This window comes from Penicillium waksmanii (genome assembly GCF_028829765.1).
Source record: "Penicillium waksmanii strain IBT 27052 chromosome Unknown utg000007l:1.0-4314555.0:1.0-4317578.0, whole genome shotgun sequence".
NCBI lineage: Eukaryota > Fungi > Ascomycota > Eurotiomycetes > Eurotiales > Aspergillaceae > Penicillium > Penicillium waksmanii.
Window position 1 is genome coordinate 2,590,193 of NW_026643253.1, and position 16,765 is coordinate 2,606,957.

A 16,765-nucleotide genomic window follows, 5' to 3' on the forward strand; every position below is an offset into this window, starting at 1 on the left:
CCTTGCGCTAAACCCCCACCGTCTCAAGATCCGCCCCTCCCCTAATCTCATCGAATCAACAACATCCCGCAATTTCTCTTTCCTTCTCCCTCTTCTCCCTCTTCTCCTCCTTCTCCTCTCTCAATCTCAACCAACCACACAACACACCCACAAACAACAATGTCAACCCCCGCCACCACCACCACCACAACCACATCCACCCTCCCCCCCCCAAACAAACAATGTCCTCAACCATCACCCCGATCGACTCCTCCACCACAGACACAGAGGACGGCCCCCTCTTCCCAGCCTCCCTAATCTCCCCCGAGATAATCTCCATCTTACCAACAGACTACACAATCCGACCCCTTCGCCGCTCAGACTTCAACCGCGGCTACCTAGACGTCCTCCGAGTCCTGACAACCGTCGGCGAAATCAGCGAGGAACAATGGAATGCCCGATTCGACTGGATCGCCTCCCGCAACGACGAGTATTACATGCTGGTCGTCTGTGACGGTGACGACCGTATCGTTGGAACTGGAAGTTTGATCGTTGAGCGCAAGTTCATTCATTCGCTCGGTCTTGTGGGTCATATTGAGGATATTGCTGTTGAGCAGGGTCAGCAGGGGAAGAAATTGGGATTGCGGATTATTCAGGCTTTGGATTATGTTGCTGCTCAGGTTGGATGTTATAAGGTTTGTTTTTGTTCCCTTTTTCCTGATTCTGGTTACTTGCGGAGCTAGTGCTGACTTGCTTTTCTGCAGAGCATTCTTGACTGCTCTGAGGTTAATGAGGGCTTTTACATCAAGTGCGGTTTCAAGCGTGCTGGTCTGGAGATGGCTCACTACTACTGAGCTGAGATTGGGTCGATCTGATCTGATCTGATCTTTTGTTTCTCCATCCGGGATCAAGTCTCGTTTCGTTTCGCGGCCGGCGTTTTCAGGCATTTCATTTGGTTTATCGAGTAGGCCCAACAGCAATCATTGGGCTGGAGCATTTCTTGCAGGATACACAACCACACGGCACTACACTGCGTTGAGCTGTCATATACATGGAAAAAGAAAAATGGAAAATGAGAATGCCAATGTTGGACGACTACGAAAACAAGCAGAATCAGGCCGGTCTTTCATTCCAGGCAGTTCACTTGATCTAATCTGAGTTTTTCTCAGCCTTGACGAGTGGTGCGAACTGGGTTGAGTTGAGGCATTGGTCTGAATCGAGTCAGTGACCAGGGCAGCGTTGACTTCTGGCTCTGGACGCGGGTGCGCAGGTGCTGAGATGGCTTTGCTTTTCTTTGCTTTGCTTGGCCTGGATTGACTTTCCATGACAATCGTGTTTCCCTCCCTTTCTCGTTCTCGTTCATGAATGCTGCGCTGTGCATGGTGTGAATACTAGTATTTCGGCGTCGACTTTTGCTTGTGTACTATCAGTGTTTTTTGTTCGGTCTTACATAGATCATTGGTGTGTCTTTTCTTTATTTGGTGGGTTAGATGCTAGAATACCTATGGATATGGTGTATAGATGTGCTGTGTGACAATGTTAGTGCAACATAGTATATCATCGTGGATGATTTCAAAGTGTTGAATTACATTTAAATTACTACCTCCAATATATACTACTACTGCTAGCATATCCATGGATGTATACTACCTATCCAACTTGAAGATATATTGGCACCCGGATAGTAGAATTGACTCGGATGGAGCTGGTGACTAGGTTTCTCTGGCCCCCATCGCGAGTCGGCCATACTGGTAGAACTGCTCACTAGTCCAGTACATCTCCAAGGGGCCGTGGCGAAGGGGTTACTGTCAAAGCGGGCAAAAGGCTCGAGCACTGGGCAAGGGGTATCCAAGAACTTGAAAGTTACTGCTAGCAGGTCTACTAATTAGTAGTAGTCTAGTAGTACTTGTAGAATTATGTCGCGGTGGTAGCCCCGGGGTATGTACTAGTTACTGGTATGGACACTGCTAAACGATATCTACCAGGTAGCCTCCAAGGTTCCAAGGTTCCAAGGTTTCAAACTTGAAGTTGATGTATACCAGGTAGTAGCATGGGAGGAGCTATCGTGCATGTCCAGTGCACCTGGGCAGGGTTTAATTTTTTTTTAAAAGGTTCCTTTATTCCCATTTTTGCATTGAATTTACTGCATAAGAAGTGTTTCAGAAACAAGGTAGTATTGGCCTAAAGCCAAGTCCTCGACAGTTGAAGACTTGAAGTCCAAGTCCACAACCAACGGCCCCAGTGCGCACAAGTTCCATCATATCGACCCGATATTCCGCAAGTTTTTTCGCTTGAAAATCATTTGTTCATTTCATTTTATTGGTTGAGAGAAATAAAGAAACTGATTTAGCGAGACTTGGCAGCGACCTTGGGGGGCAGAGCCCTTGGAGCCCTGCTTGCTCTGGATGCGACCAGCACCACCCTTGGCGGTGGAGGCAGCGGTCTTGGCCTTGTCGGCCTTCTTGGTGGCAGCGGCGGCGGTCTTCTTCTCCTTGGCGTCCTTGATGGCCTGCTTGCGGGCGGCCTCACGGGCCTCAGGGCGCTGAGAGCGGCGCTCCTTGATCACATCAAGGGAGGCACCGACGATGGCACGCTGGGCCTTCACGACACGGCGAGTGCGCTTCTTGGCAACCTCCTATAGATGGAAAGATTCCTGGTCAGCAATTGTTGTAAGTTCAATTTCGCCCGGATATTTCGTTCAGATGTGGATGTATCGTGTAGTACAGTTCCTCCTCTTGATCTCATAGTTGCGGATGCCGAGAATATGACGGGTGGCAATTGGTGATTGGCGATCGGCGATCGTCACTCGGGAACGAGATTGTCTTGATGTATAAGCCTTGTCGCTGCTTTGGCTTCTTCATATTCACGTTGATCCTCTTCCCCCTCTTGTCCACACGATCCATTCACATCCACGAAATATCCAGGCGGGGTTTGTTTGGTGATGACCGACCTCAGAGATACCCTTCTTGTGTTGGCGACGGTAGAGGACAGTCCAGGCGATGCGACGGGGGTTCTTGCGCTGGAGGAAAAGCGACTCGGACTTGCCGTTCTGGAAACGGAAGATCTTGGAGTCACCACGGACGAAGATCTTACCCTATAATACCGGAAGAAAACCATATTAGCAAAAGTCGAGCTTGTAATATTTCAGTTCCTTGTGCGCAGCGGGGAGAAGCGATTGTGCGAAATCGTTTCGTGAAGTGAGATTGGTGTTGTAGGCTCTCGTGGTTGGCCGCATAAGGATTTGTATATTTGACGTTGAATTCCGCACAGATTTCGTTCTCCCATCGCACCAAGGTCCGAATTTCGATAGAGGGTGTTGGAACGCACCTTGCCGGGGTAGATCTTCTGGCCGGAGAAAGCGTCGTCGTAGGTACGCATCTTGACGGGGTATCGGTTGGCGTTGGGGTGATGGTCGAAATTCGGGATCGCGGTTGACTCCTACAAGCGGGCCCAATTGTGGTGCGCCTCGCTAAAGCGTGTCACGTGTTGCGCTCTGCCCTTTGCGGATGGTCGACATCATGTGACCACCGTCATCGACAAACTTAACTATTCCCAATGAGTACTAGTCTATTTTTGGGACTATATTGGGGCTACTAGTATGAATTCGTAGACATCATTCAGTGTATTTGGTCTAGTTGGTCTAGTTGGCTACGGAGATAGATATGGAATTTGCTTTCTGACAATTTCCAACATTCTGAACTTTCAGACTATCGTCCAAAACCGATATTCACATTCAAAGATCTTGACATCAACCTATTCAAGTTTCAAGTTCACGAAAGTCATGCATAGCTTAGCATCAGAAGTGTGGGTTGTAATCGGCCTTGGACTTACTATTATATTTTGGCTTTGCCCAGTTATTGGTGCAATTCTTTTCCACTTGTCGAATCTCAACGATACTACCGCCGGGAAACATATATCTTTTCGGATGATGGATGCCGTATCTGAACATAAAGACACCGAGGAATTCCTGAAGAATATTCCTTAAGCCTTGCCCTAGCGAGTCTTAAATACTCCATGCGCTGTTCGGATCAGACTGGCATATTTTGACATTGGTAAAAATGGAATGCACTAGTATGGGACTTGATCATCCTAGGATACCTCTACGAATCTCAAGATATGGACTCCACAACTCATTCTACTTAATGCTTCCATTCAGAGGCCTAAAGTGGATCCAAAGAACACATGTGTATATCTTTGCAAAGCTTGATTTGAATATAACAGCAAAGATAGCAGGAGATAAACTTAAGTAACTACAGAGTGCTTCGACTCATGGCGTCACCTCTATCTATGTATTGAGACTGAGCTGGAACCAAATAGAATTTTAATTGATACCAAACAAGTTCAGTCTCTATTATAAGACAAGAAAAGAAGCATTCTTGCCTGATTAGATAGTGGGACACTCCTTCCCAAGGATTCAAATTCAGATGAATGCTTAATTAGGCCGCGGAGCTTGAACGCTCCTTCTAAAAAGTTCAGATAAATAGACCCTCGAAGTCCCCAAAAGCATCACCATATTCTCTCTTCTAAACATCCTCCCCAATATCAATACTTTTCGTGAACTAGATATTACCCCAAAGTCGAATAGACCCTCTGCCGACATGACATTTGCCATTATAGCTTACATTACTCTTCTTGCTACATACAAACTCTGGCTGATTCGGTTCCTGGAAAATATCTACCGATCCCCAATATATAGCCACGACAGTTTCATGGAGATTCTGATCGGGCTTTCTATGATCGAATTCGCATTTCTTCATTACGTTTATACCCGGGTATGTTGGCTACAGTCCCCCTTCCTCGCCCCCGGCGGCTATCCCCAAAAACCAACGGAATCCTTTGAAACCCAGGGGAACGAAAACATTCCATCCCAACCCTCGTACCAGAATCAGGACGAGCCACAGACTCGGAGAGAACCTGAATCGACGCATTGCGAATGTTGTTTCTTCAACTGGGTGAAGCGCGATTCCGAGTTAGCTTCAGAGCGAACTCGCAGCGCGAATATCGAGGATAGTCTCGACTCGAGTTCGACATGGGCCGTCGCTATTCACGTCTCTTCTTTGGGCCTTGACGGCGACACATTAGTCAACGATGGCTTGGTTGAACTTGGCACTGCGGAGTATCTGGAGGATCCCGGCACTGACATTCACCTTTAGTTTGAAGGTCCTGACGGGGTTATACTGTGATCGGCCAGGGTTCTGTTTTGGAGGGTTGCGGAATTTAAATAAGCATTAGATATGCGGGACATTTGCATCATGGTTCGTACTTGGTAATGCGTGTTTTCATGGCTTCTCTCATATGTCATTCAAGAAACTTGGCTCTTTGGTGTTGAATGGAATGTCTATATCGCTCTTTTATGAAACTTCTAATTAGTAGATAGCTTCTTCCATGAGTACTGGCTAGCTCCGAGCAAATAACTTGCTACTAAATGGCTACTCCGAGTCTATTTTATATCAAGTAAATAGTTTAACTCGACGTAGGAAGGGGTACTTAATAGGCATGAGCTTATGGCCAGTCTTAATCGCGACATGACAGATACGGGTGTCTCTAGAGTGGCAACTGGGATTTGACAGTAATAGCTCGACGATGCGATAAATTCATAGATCCATAGAGGGCTCAGAAATTATCAAATTGTATGACTTTGGAACAAACGAGACACAGTTTAAATGCATATTTTTCAATATGGGCTGACTTGAGCAAGTCAATGCAATAGTTCGACATTTGACGAACGCAACATCGTCACCTTCTTCGCTCGCAAATTTCGGATGGCGCCTTTTCAAAGGGCCCATAGGCTATTCAATATTTCCTGGTTTTGGAGAACGGCGGAGTAACGTGTCGATTGTATAGAGCGTATCATATTATTCAAGGAGACCGTAACAGTGAAACTCCACTCAACGTATTGGATTCTATGCAACGCTTTCCGAAAGAAGCAATTCAAAATTTCAGACAGGATGAGGAGTGCGGACAAAGGTTTCGCGCCTAATCAGATACAGCACCGACTAGCAGTAAAAGAATTGGTATCTGGCCTACACCAGAAGCATAATCGTCGCCCTTTTGCTTATTCTTTTTTTCATGGTCACATCACAATTTGGTACATTCAGGTCATAGCATGAGTGCGGGTCCATTCCTTCGCTGTTTGAATTGCTGCGGGCTCATCATCCTTCCAGCGTTGGGCAACGTCGTTTGCGAGGGGATCGTCGGGGTTGGGAGCACCGAGGAGGGCCTGGATGGAGAGCAGGATCGTGCGGATCTGAAGGGCCGGAGACCAGTTGTCTGAATTGAGGTTAGTACATGATAGGTAGGCCTGGTGAATGTTCCGCAGTATCTTTCACTCACTCTTCAGGACATCCAGACAAATGCGGCCGAGACGATCGATGTTGGGGTGGTAGATCTTGGTGAGGAAGCGGATCTTGGGCGGGGTCATGGGGTAGTCATCGGGAAGGAAGAGTTCAAGACGGAAGATTCCACCTGTTGAAGTTCATTTTAGTGGTCGTTCAAAGCCCGCAGAGGCGTACGCAGAGAGGATCGAGATATTTACCCTCATATGGGGACTGTGCCGGTCCATGGATGGAAACATCGAAGTATCGCAGGTTATCGTCGTGAGGAACGGCGTTAATGCCAGGAACCCTGGAAGGCCCAAAAAAAGTCTAATCAGTCAAAGTGATCATCAAAACAAAGTGGATAGGGTATGTCGTACGGCTCCGCCATCAGGCGCTCCGTTTCCTTGATGATGCGCTTTGGCAATGCCATATCGAACGCTTATCGTCGGAGAGTAAGGTAAGAGGGTGCAGCAAGGTGGCCAATGAATAGATTCACAGAGGAGAAATGTGGAGAGCAAGTGATGCGCAACGAATGTAAGGTAATGGGGACAAGGGACAAGGCAAGGCAAAGGCAAAGGCAGAGGTAAACGCGGCGGGAGCGGAGGGGCTGCACCGCGGGGCTTTGGCGGAGGTCACATGCAGCACCGCCACGGGTTCAGCCACAACCGTTGCTCCTCTCCGCGTTATCTCCAACTCCGCTGAGGCACGCGAGGTCCGATCTGCTTGATCCTGGCTCGACCACTGTCAACCACCTCGTGCACTTATATACGCCATGCGACTAACTGCAACTCATGTGATGCACCATTACCCATAGCACTGTGACCCCGCGTCTCTTCCATCGGCTCGATTGGCCCCCCGACGAGGCTAATCATAGCTACGATGTCGAGCTCTATGGAGCCGCGGCCGCTCATATCGGCCTTTGAGAGTCCGACCTTCGATGAGAACAGCTCCTTCCATGTCGAACAACCTGTTGGGGCTATGTCAATCTCGCCCTGTGGGCGAGATGTCGTGCTGGCTTCTAAGGAGGGCTTGCACGTCATTGACCTCGATTCGCCCTATTCTCCACCCCGCTATCTTCCCCATCACACACCTTGGGAGGTCGCCGATGTACAATGGTCGCCATTCGCATCTCGTGACCAATGGGTTGTGAGTACATCCAACCAGAAAGCTCTGGTCTGGAACCTGGCGATGAAGTCCTGGCAGAACTCAATTGAACATGTGCTGCATGCCCATTCGCGCGCCATCACCGATGTCAACTTCTCCGCTTTTCATCCAGACCTTCTTGCGACCTGCTCTGTCGACAGCTTTATACACTGCTGGGACTTGCGAACGCCTTCGCGTCCCGCTATCTCGTTCTCGGATTGGTTTACCGGTGCCACCCAAGTAAAGTGGAACCGACAGGATCCCCATGTCATCGCCAGTTCTCATGACCGATTTCTCCGGATCTGGGATGACCGTATGGGTGCTTATCCGATTCGATCTATCGAGGCGCATGATACCAAGATTTATGGAGTCGATTGGAATCGTGTTCGACGAGGCGCTTTGGCCACTTGTTCCCTCGACAGGACCGTCAAGTTCTGGGACTATACCTCGGATACAGACGTACCGGAGAAAATGATCAAAACCCCATTCCCTGTGTGGAGGGCCAGAAATACACCTTTCGGATGGGGTGTCCTGGCAATGCCCCAGAGAGGAAATGGTGACCTCCATCTATACAGTCGTAGGGCTGGCGATGGCGCCAATCCTGATGACGATCTACCTTTGGTGCATAGCTTCCCGGGACACAAAGGCCAAGTGAAAGAGTTTTTATGGAGGCCACGCGGAGGTGTGACGGATGGAATCGATAACCGCGAGTTTCAGCTGGTGACATGGGGAACCGACCGTGAACTTCGTCTGCACCGAGTCGATCCCGAAATTCTGGAACGAGTTGGATATGAGAAAGGCAAATCATACATATCTACTCGAAACGTGACCCGACTGGGGGCCGTCTATCGAAGCTTCAGAGATGTCAACTCAGATTTAGATGTCGAGGACATTGAGTCTGCTTCTTCGGTCATGCACCATAATTCGAGCACAGGCTATCCTGGTGGACCTGGCATGAATGCTATTTCCGTACCCCATGCCCGTGGCTATACCCCCCGTGTTGACAATCATATGGGCATGAAACCGCGGTCGAACTTGAGGGCCGATACCAATCCCATCGCTTGGATGCGTGGAGTTAAGATCTCCGGTTGGGATATTGAGACTCTCGGTGATGAGATTAGTCACGTGGGCGAGAAGTTCACGAAAGTTGCCTTCGAATCGGTTGATGTACGGCAAAGGAAAATCTCTATCTCTCTGAATGGTCCTTGGGGTGCGGAAGGCGATTCACTTTTCTTGAAAGTGGATATCAAGTTTCCTGTTAGCTACCCGAAGTCTGCTATTCCGACGTTCTCCTGCCAAAAGACCACTGCCGTTACCGATGTTCTGTCCGGCAAACTCACTGCCGAACTTCGAACGATCGCTGAAACATACATGTCCCGGAAGCGGGGATGTTTGGAGGGTGCCGTTCGATACCTTCTTGGGGAGAGCACTCTGGAAGAGAGTATCGCTTGGATCCTGGGCGAAACCGGTGAAAATGTCAAGTCACCGGTTAACGGCGAGTTAGAAGGCGAGTCAAGTGACGAAGACGAAGTTGGAATGACACAAAGTCAAGAGCTGGGGATGAGCTCCGAGCTGCTTCGTCCCGTGAACGCCAATGTAATGGTACCAGTTGCCAAAGCATGTGGTGCACTTTGGGCGAATGACGGCCGCTTGATTTGCTTCTTCCCACCGAAGAAAGATAAGTCAACAGAGCTGTTCGACAATATTGGTTTCAAAGAGATGAGCAGATTATCGAGAACAGACAAGGTCTTTGAAGGCTTCGGGCGCCTGCAGACAAGCTCCCCGGGACCTCGCACAAATGGGACGATCGCAAGTACAGATGATGGGGCATCGGATTATTCTGACGATTCATACTCGGACGCTTCTAGCTCGTCAGGTTCATCGTCTGACATGATCTCCGGTTTACCCACGACGCGATTCCAACCACCACAAACATGGCGCAGTTCTGGCAGCATCGGCATTTATCGACCACGATCTACGGATCATTCCCAAAGATCAATCGGAGGGGCTGCGACCGCGAAATCATCCGATGTAGCCAGGAATGTGATCTCTATCCATGACCTCAGTGATATGCTCCCGGTCAAACGACAGCTTGCCAGCAAATATCGCATCTGCGGCAAAGGGACGGATGTCTGCTCTCACAATGCTGCCGTAGCCCTGGACGCAGGGTGCTACGAGTTGGCCCAAATTTGGGGTCTGATCAAGTTGATCTTACACGTTCGGCGAAAGCCTGGCTCGCCTCTCGACTTAAGAACAGGATTGAGGCGTGCTTTGCGCGGAAATGATACGAATGCAAATAATTTGCTAGAAAGCAGCAAACTTTACAGAGACCTAGCCGGTAGCGTTATTCGGTGGGGAGACCATCCCATGGGGAGTCACTGGCTTGTTCCAGCTCTTTTCGACCACTTCGAGCGAATCGGCGACGTACAGATGGTTGCGATGCTTTCCTGTGTGCTTTTAGAGGCCAACCACGAGGGAAAGCCTCAGAAGACACTAGAACCTCAGCCGGGACAGCCAGCACCTCCTCTCGAATTCTCGTCAGTTGCGTCTACGGTACAAAACAAGTCACAATTGACCACGCCCGCTTCGTCAGTCCCAAGGGAGCCGCAGTCCATCCCGCCTCGTACATCTGCCCGCTCATCGAGCGAAATCTGGCGTCTCGACTCGACGCCTCCTTACTCGACGGGAACCACCCCTCCCATTGTTTCTCGGCCGCGTGGAATCGCTGCCGATCGAAAGACTGCAGCCAGTCACAATGTCTCGATCGCTGCCTCGCCCGAGCAATCTCAAGTGCGCAGTGGTTCTGGTTTTGGGTCGGTATTAGCATCTTCGCTCTCCCGGTCGTTCACATTTGGACCGTCTTCAGCATCACCGCCACCTCATACCTTGAACAAGAAGAAGCCCAATTTAGAGCAGCTGGGTCGCTCTTCAGGTCTGTCCAGCGACAAAAGCACCCCTGTACCCGATGCCTACACGCCGGGCACCGAGAAGACCCAATCAGATACCGAAAGTGACCGCCTACCGCAGCCCGCCAAACCGCCAGCACGATTCAAAGTAACATTTAAGAACAAAAGTGCCTTCAATGGCGACGATGATTCCGCGCCGGATTCCCTGCTCGACCGTAGCAAAGAATGGCTATACAGATCCTACCGAGGCGCCTACGCGGACCTTTTATCGATATGGGATCTCCCAGTCCAACAAAGCGAAGTCCTCAAGATCGGAGCGGTCTCCGACGACGCGGAGACCATGCAAACAAGCCAGTACTGGGGCAGCCACAGTTCGAAAATGACGTCTTTCCAAGAACCGATAACGGGCGGCCCAAATACGTCAGGCTTCGAGGGCCTCGATTTCCAACGTCACTGCGCCAATTGTGGCCACGCTTTACAAATATCCATATTCGCACCAGGCCCAGTCGTTCCCGACACTCCGTCCAAACGCACTCGCAACAAACCATCCCAGCGATGTCCGAACTGCAAGCCGCGCCAACCTCTCCCTACAAAGTTGCCCTGTGTGATCTGTGCCGAAGCAGTGGAAGGCATGTTGATTCCTTGCCTGAGCTGCGGGCATGTCAGTTGCTTCGAGTGTCACAACCGGTGGTTCCTTCACAGCGACAATAGCAGCCACCCCGACCACCATGACCATTCCCATTCGCGCAAAGCCCGCGACTCTGACACATCGTCGACTAATCCATCTCTCCCTCCGTCCTGTCCCACGGGCTGCGGCTGCTTCTGCTCCGAACACATCGTAGCCCAAGTCCCCATGCCACCCTGGCAACCACCCGTTTCCGCATCAGCAGGTGTCTCACCACGCGCCAAAGAAACACACGCGGGACCACACCGCACAGCCTCGCACGAGAAACAGTCGCGTCACCGCCGCCGCCAGTCCGAACCCGGGGCCGCGGGCCCGGAGTCGAGCGGGACTACGACGCCTACAACGGCGAAGGGAGGCGTCGGTCAGAATCATGATGATTTGGATGTTTGGCAGACTGCTTCGCCTTTTGCGTCGCTTGCTCGGGGGATGGGTGGGGGTCTTAGCCAGGGTCTTGGTAGACATAAGGATGATCGGAAGAAGAATCGGTCTGTTGCTATTGCTCTGCCAAAGGGGAAGTGGAAGTAATGGGTGGATAGGATGGAGGGCGTTGGTTCCGGGATTTTGTTTTTTGCTTTTTTTTCCCCCTTCGCGTTGATATCCACTACGTACTTGTACTTATGACTTGTTTTAATTGTTCAGATACCACTTCAATGTATGCCTATTTTATTGGTGCTTACTGGTTCTCCGGGTAATCTACTACCTCCCGGGCTGGCTACATGCTACACTAGCATATATATATACGCAAGCACTACTACTACTAGTACTAATAGCCCTGGAGTACAAGATTATTAGCAGATAGATACTACATAGTATATTTACCAAATCAAGCACGTCTTAAACAAATCCAAAATAAGCGGATGTCGCATCGCATGGTGGAAATTAAGCATCGGAGCGAAGGGGTGCCTGCGCAAACGAAACCCCTTAACAAGATGAATTAAGCATTGGCCTCCCCGGATCAAACGCCGCGACCAATCAAGGGTGGGGGAAATCAGGCACTAGGCGAAAGCAAATGCAAAGTCAGTCGGCCGAGAGACTTTATCTGATCTGATCTACTTCAAGCCTGGTGATCTACTTGATCTGCCTACTTAAGTGGCCATTAACCCACTAACATAGAAGTTTGTATTGTAAGGAGATGGAGATACATCCATGGATATTTCCAAGTTTATTTTTAAGGCGCGGTACGTAACTAGGGAGGAAAGGACTTGAAGAATTGATCATAGCTTCATTAGGATGGTATCCCTCTATTGAAAAGAAATAGAACAAAGCAGAAAGCAAGAGGCAGCAAAGACACTAATCTATATTCAACCGTTCAGTCCGGTCGAGCCTCAACAATTCGCCCTCGCCCGTCTAAGACCCATATCTAGTTCACGCTTCGTACTCATAGTAGGCGACCGACCGCATCGGCACCTAGCATACGCCTGACGCTTTCTTTGCAGGCTGAATTTACAGCTGCTTGAGGGCGTTGGCAACGCTGGAGAACTCGAGGTGGTTCTTCGCGGGCTCCTTGGCAGCGTAGGTGACCTTGCCGTTGTCGATGATCAGGATGTAGCGGTAGGTACGGCCCTCCTCGTCAGCCCAGCCGATGGACTTGGAGAACTTGGCCTCGGGGTCGGAGAGGAAGAGCTGGGAGAAGTGTTAGCGGGGTTGGCCGTTTACTTGTGTTGGGTATGCTGTTTTTTTTTGGAGGGTGAGGGAGACTCACAATGTCGTCGCCGGTGACGCCGTTGGCCTTGCCCCAGGCGCTCATGACGTAGGCATCGTTGTAAGCCAGAACGGCGACCTGGTCGACGCCCTTGGAGCGGAGCTCGGGGAGCTTCTGGATGTACTCGGGGACGTGGTTGGCGGAGCAGACGGGGGTGAAAGCACCTGTGGAGAGAGTGGCGGTCAGCGAGAGAGAACCTTGGTGGAGGGAAGAGTGGGGAGAGGGATTCAATTTTTCTCTTCTCTCTGGGGGGTGGGAGAGAAAAGAGTGCATGAAGTGGCGGTGACACATACCAGGCAGAGCGAAGAGGATAACCTTCTTGTTGGCGAACTCCTTGGAGGCGTTGTAGTTGATGGGGATACCGCAAGAGGTGATCTCGCTGGAGTCCTCAGCCCAGGGGATGTAACTGGAAGAGAGTTAGCTAAGAACAGAAAAGTAAAGGTCTTGCCGTGTGTGTATGGCACCCAATTGATGCTGTTTTGTAATGTGGCAGGGAGGTGGGGGAAATTTTTCACGTACGAGAACTTAACATCCTCGGGGAAGCTGGAGCCGGCCTGGAGAGACATGTTGTATAGTTTGGGAGGGAGAGTGAAGGGGGAATGAAGTTGGGGGATGGAAGTAGTAAAGTTGGAGAGGGGAGAGGAAAGGGAAGAGATTGGCGAGGGAGGAGGAGAGGAGATAGATATTAATATGGAGACATATGGGACCCGCCACTGGTTAGTAACTAAGGAGATAGTAGATTACACATATCGGCCCATCGGGACAGGGCATCCACTGAACGTGGCGAATGGTGGAACAATGGCCCTTCTCCATGAGGTGATCCGAAGCAGAAAGATACCGAACCGTATGGATTAGCAAGAAGACCGAGCGAGAACGTTAATCAGCGGGGCAGTTTGGATTTGCTGGGCTGATTTGCTGATTTGCTGATTTGCCCGCGGTTAGCGGGATTTGACTGGATTTGACTGGTTGCCGTGCCTGAGAAGTGCCTGAGAAGTGCCTGAGTGCCTGATATTTTAGGAATCACCGAGGTGGGGGATGACTCAGCCCAATGATGTCAGGTCACGTGGTACGATTGATCATCCTTGCCTTCCTATGCGGGAAGTGCCAAGATTCGTGCCTCAGGCTCTCATCGGGACTCGATTCCCGATTCATTCCCGACGATCCCGATCGATTCCCGACATTCACCATTCACCTACCCCCGTGACCTTTACCTAGTACTCCTATCACATCACATCATTTCACCTTAGCCACCACTATGAACATCATGAGCACGATAATCATTGGCAACCCCTGGGACACTTTCAACACTTCCCCCTTTGATTGTAAACTGGGATGAATCATAACAGACATCGACCCGGCCTCGTTGGATTGCCTTGGACATACCACTGGTAGCTCCCACTCACACCCACACTCACCCTACGCCTACAGGAGCACCACCGCCAGTGTCCCGTCCTCCACCATACTTTTAAATGAGATTCGCAATTGACTTCAATCATGCACTTTGTGCAACTCATGTATTTCGTATCTCGAGCACCCGCGTGACTCGCCCAGCCATACCGGCAGGATGGCCGGTTCTGGTCCGCCACCCTCCACCGGCCGCCCTCCCGGCCATACATCGACTCAGCTCCAAACAAGCATTCCCTTATCAAACCATTATCAATGGAATGCATCAACTCTGGTACACTGCCGCTTTCGGTTACCAAACCCTACGCTGACCCGGTCCTGCTGCCCGTGGTCTGCTCCCGTATGGGTCCTCCGCGTGCTATAGCTCTGTCGGACACGCACCCGAATCCATGCTCTCAGATAACGAGATCATCTGGATATGGGACCGCGGGGAAGCTGGATAGGCGGGGTAGAAACGATAAATAAACTGGTCACGACTTGCCACAAGCACCATATCTTCCAGACTTGCTAGGGAAAAATCACAAATATCAATTCCAATCCCACACAGCTATCTTCTAAGCAATGACTCTCTGGCTGGCTGGAATGCCTCCGGGCCCTCGTGCGGGCGAGATCCTCGTTGCGCGATGCGTTATACTCTCCAAACAGGTATCAAAGGGTCCTAAACAGCAAAGGCGTTTTGCTTCATCCTCGCAGCGTCGACCAGCCTCGATATTGCAAGTCCATGGCGAGGCTGCTGCTACTCAAGGCCCCCTTCCTCCTCCTCTCTCCGTCGTTCCTAATTGGGTTCTTCTTCGATCTCTTCTGGTCTCCGCCATCTCATCTAAGCCCCTCCTTCTCCGCCCCTCCCTATGGGCCATGTCTATCCTTTCCAAACCTAACCGGGGCTTCTTGCTGAATGTGGACCGCAACCCCATCCTCCACGGCCTTCTGAAGAAGACTTTCTACGAGCAATTCTGTGCGGGCGAGAATGGCGCCGAGACAAAGGCCACCATTAGACAATTGAAAGACATGGGTTTTCGCGGTGTGATTATGACATACGCAAAGGAGACCGTCTTCGATCACAGCACCGGCTCCGAGCAGGGTCTCGGAGTCGCCGCCCTGGAAGCACAGCAGAAGGGCAAAACTTTGGACCCGGCGCTAGCTCGCTGCGCCAATATCGAGGCCTGGCGGAAAGGCACAATTGAGACTGTCGAACAATTGGAAGATGGTGACTACCTGGCTGTCAAACTTACCGGGGCTGGACCTCAAGTTACAAAAGCCTTCTCAGTTGGCGACCTCCCCCCACAACAAATGCTCGACGCCATGGATGAAGTCTGCACAAAATGCGAAGAGCGCAACGTCCGTATTCTCGTCGACGCCGAGTCCCAACATTTTCAATGGGGCATCCTGCGAATGACACTCGACCTAATGCGTAAATTCAACCGCAACGGCTACGCTCTCGTTTACAACACTTACCAAGCCTATCTCAAAAGCACCTCCGACACACTAGCCAAGCACCTGGCCGCGGCCCAAAATGAAGGATTTACACTGGGTCTGAAACTCGTTCGCGGCGCATATATTGCCTCGGATCAACGCTCTCTTATCCACGACACGAAAGAAGATACCGATAACGCATACAATTCCATCACAACGGGCGCGCTGAAGCAAAATATCGGCGAATTTGGCTCCGTCAAGGCCTGGCCGTCCGTTAATTTGTTTCTCGCAAGCCATAATCGCGAAAGTGTCATGGCGGCGCACCAGTTGCACAAGCAGCGCACTGCGGCGGGTCTGCCGACTGTGCCGGTGGGATTTGCTCAGTTGCATGGAATGTCGGATGAGGTTAGTTTCTCGTTGCTTCAGCTTAAGGGGTCGGATGGGAGTCCCGAGGTTTATAAGTGCTCTACTTGGGGTGGGATGGGAGAGTGTCTGGCTTATCTTTTGCGGAGGGCGATTGAGAATCGGGATGCTGTTTTGCGGACGAGTGATGAGTATAATGCTTTGAAGGGGGAGTTTGGAAGGAGAGTTAGGGGAATGTTTTCTTTCTCGAAATAAGATGGCATGGAATTGAATGATATGGCATATCTTGCCTGCTAGGTTAGACTTGGGGATGGGATGGGATAGATTTTACGAAATTTTCAGATCGTATTCATGAGATCAATGATATGTTCAAGTTTTGATGTCTACTCCGGGCGCAATGCAATCTTGTTATTCGACCTTGGAAGTTGTTTTCATTGTAATGTAAACTGCTTTTTACAGCTCTCCTTTTACCTACTCGTAGTAGGCAGCCCTAAGTCCTAGCTAGATCTGAATGTTTGTCCTAAACCCACAACTCGAAGTCCGAGTCGAATATCAGTTCTTTCTATTAGTTCTCTCAATAGAAATCTCTACCGAGCTGTCTGGAGTATACTAGTCAATCAACCCCAACTTATTCACCCACAAATCGATATCCAAAATTGAGATCCCAAAAAGCATCCCATTCTCATTGACACTTACATCCACTCAAAGTCCGGCCCTTTCCCCATCCTTGCATTACTAGTAGTAGTTACACCAAAATTCAACATCAGACCCCCCTCGCTCCCTATCTGTATCGCACACAATCTACTGCCAAGGGTACGATAAGCTGGGTTGTATTCAAGTTTAGGTTGGGTTG

The 16,765-nt window shown here is 50.3% G+C and overlaps 8 protein-coding genes across 8 annotated transcripts; 4 read left to right on the forward strand and 4 right to left on the reverse strand.

The window, feature by feature from the left end:
• Positions 1-221: 221 nt before the first annotated feature.
• gup1 (glucosamine 6-phosphate N-acetyltransferase) lies at positions 222-833 on the forward strand (the record flags this gene model as incomplete). The annotated part of the gene is made up of 2 exons (XM_057267018.1): positions 222-674; positions 744-833. 2 exons carry the CDS (start codon positions 222-224, stop codon positions 831-833), a joined length of 543 nt encoding a protein of 180 aa, XP_057121219.1.
• Positions 834-1,144: 311 nt separating this feature from the next.
• On the reverse strand, positions 1,145-1,360 carry N7481_007800 (uncharacterized protein; the record flags this gene model as incomplete). The annotated part of the gene is made up of 1 exon (XM_057267019.1): positions 1,145-1,360. The coding sequence occupies one exon, from the start codon at positions 1,358-1,360 to the stop codon at positions 1,145-1,147; it is 216 nt and encodes a 71-aa protein (XP_057121220.1).
• A 930-nt stretch (positions 1,361-2,290) lies between these two features.
• On the reverse strand, positions 2,291-3,357 carry N7481_007801 (60S ribosomal protein eL24; the record flags this gene model as incomplete). The annotated part of the gene is made up of 3 exons (XM_057267020.1): positions 2,291-2,614; positions 2,930-3,073; positions 3,307-3,357. 3 exons carry the CDS (start codon positions 3,355-3,357, stop codon positions 2,291-2,293), a joined length of 519 nt encoding a protein of 172 aa, XP_057121221.1.
• Positions 3,358-4,577: 1,220 nt separating this feature from the next.
• N7481_007802 (uncharacterized protein) lies at positions 4,578-5,132 on the forward strand (the record flags this gene model as incomplete). The annotated part of the gene is made up of 1 exon (XM_057267021.1): positions 4,578-5,132. One exon carries the CDS (start codon positions 4,578-4,580, stop codon positions 5,130-5,132), a length of 555 nt encoding a protein of 184 aa, XP_057121222.1.
• Positions 5,133-6,073: 941 nt separating this feature from the next.
• Positions 6,074-6,726, reverse strand: N7481_007803 (E2 ubiquitin-conjugating protein UBC13; the record flags this gene model as incomplete). The annotated part of the gene is made up of 4 exons (XM_057267022.1): positions 6,074-6,249; positions 6,313-6,444; positions 6,515-6,603; positions 6,674-6,726. The coding sequence occupies 4 exons, from the start codon at positions 6,724-6,726 to the stop codon at positions 6,074-6,076; spliced, it is 450 nt and encodes a 149-aa protein (XP_057121223.1).
• A 449-nt stretch (positions 6,727-7,175) lies between these two features.
• Positions 7,176-11,555, forward strand: N7481_007804 (Mtc5p; the record flags this gene model as incomplete). The annotated part of the gene is made up of 1 exon (XM_057267023.1): positions 7,176-11,555. One exon carries the CDS (start codon positions 7,176-7,178, stop codon positions 11,553-11,555), a length of 4,380 nt encoding a protein of 1,459 aa, XP_057121224.1.
• Positions 11,556-12,473: 918 nt separating this feature from the next.
• On the reverse strand, positions 12,474-13,298 carry N7481_007805 (peroxiredoxin family protein; the record flags this gene model as incomplete). The annotated part of the gene is made up of 4 exons (XM_057267024.1): positions 12,474-12,653; positions 12,733-12,896; positions 13,026-13,138; positions 13,252-13,298. The coding sequence occupies 4 exons, from the start codon at positions 13,296-13,298 to the stop codon at positions 12,474-12,476; spliced, it is 504 nt and encodes a 167-aa protein (XP_057121225.1).
• Positions 13,299-14,697: 1,399 nt separating this feature from the next.
• Positions 14,698-16,167, forward strand: N7481_007806 (proline dehydrogenase family protein; the record flags this gene model as incomplete). Its single annotated transcript, XM_057267025.1, has 1 exon — positions 14,698-16,167. One exon carries the CDS (start codon positions 14,698-14,700, stop codon positions 16,165-16,167), a length of 1,470 nt encoding a protein of 489 aa, XP_057121226.1.
• Positions 16,168-16,765: the final 598 nt, after the last annotated feature.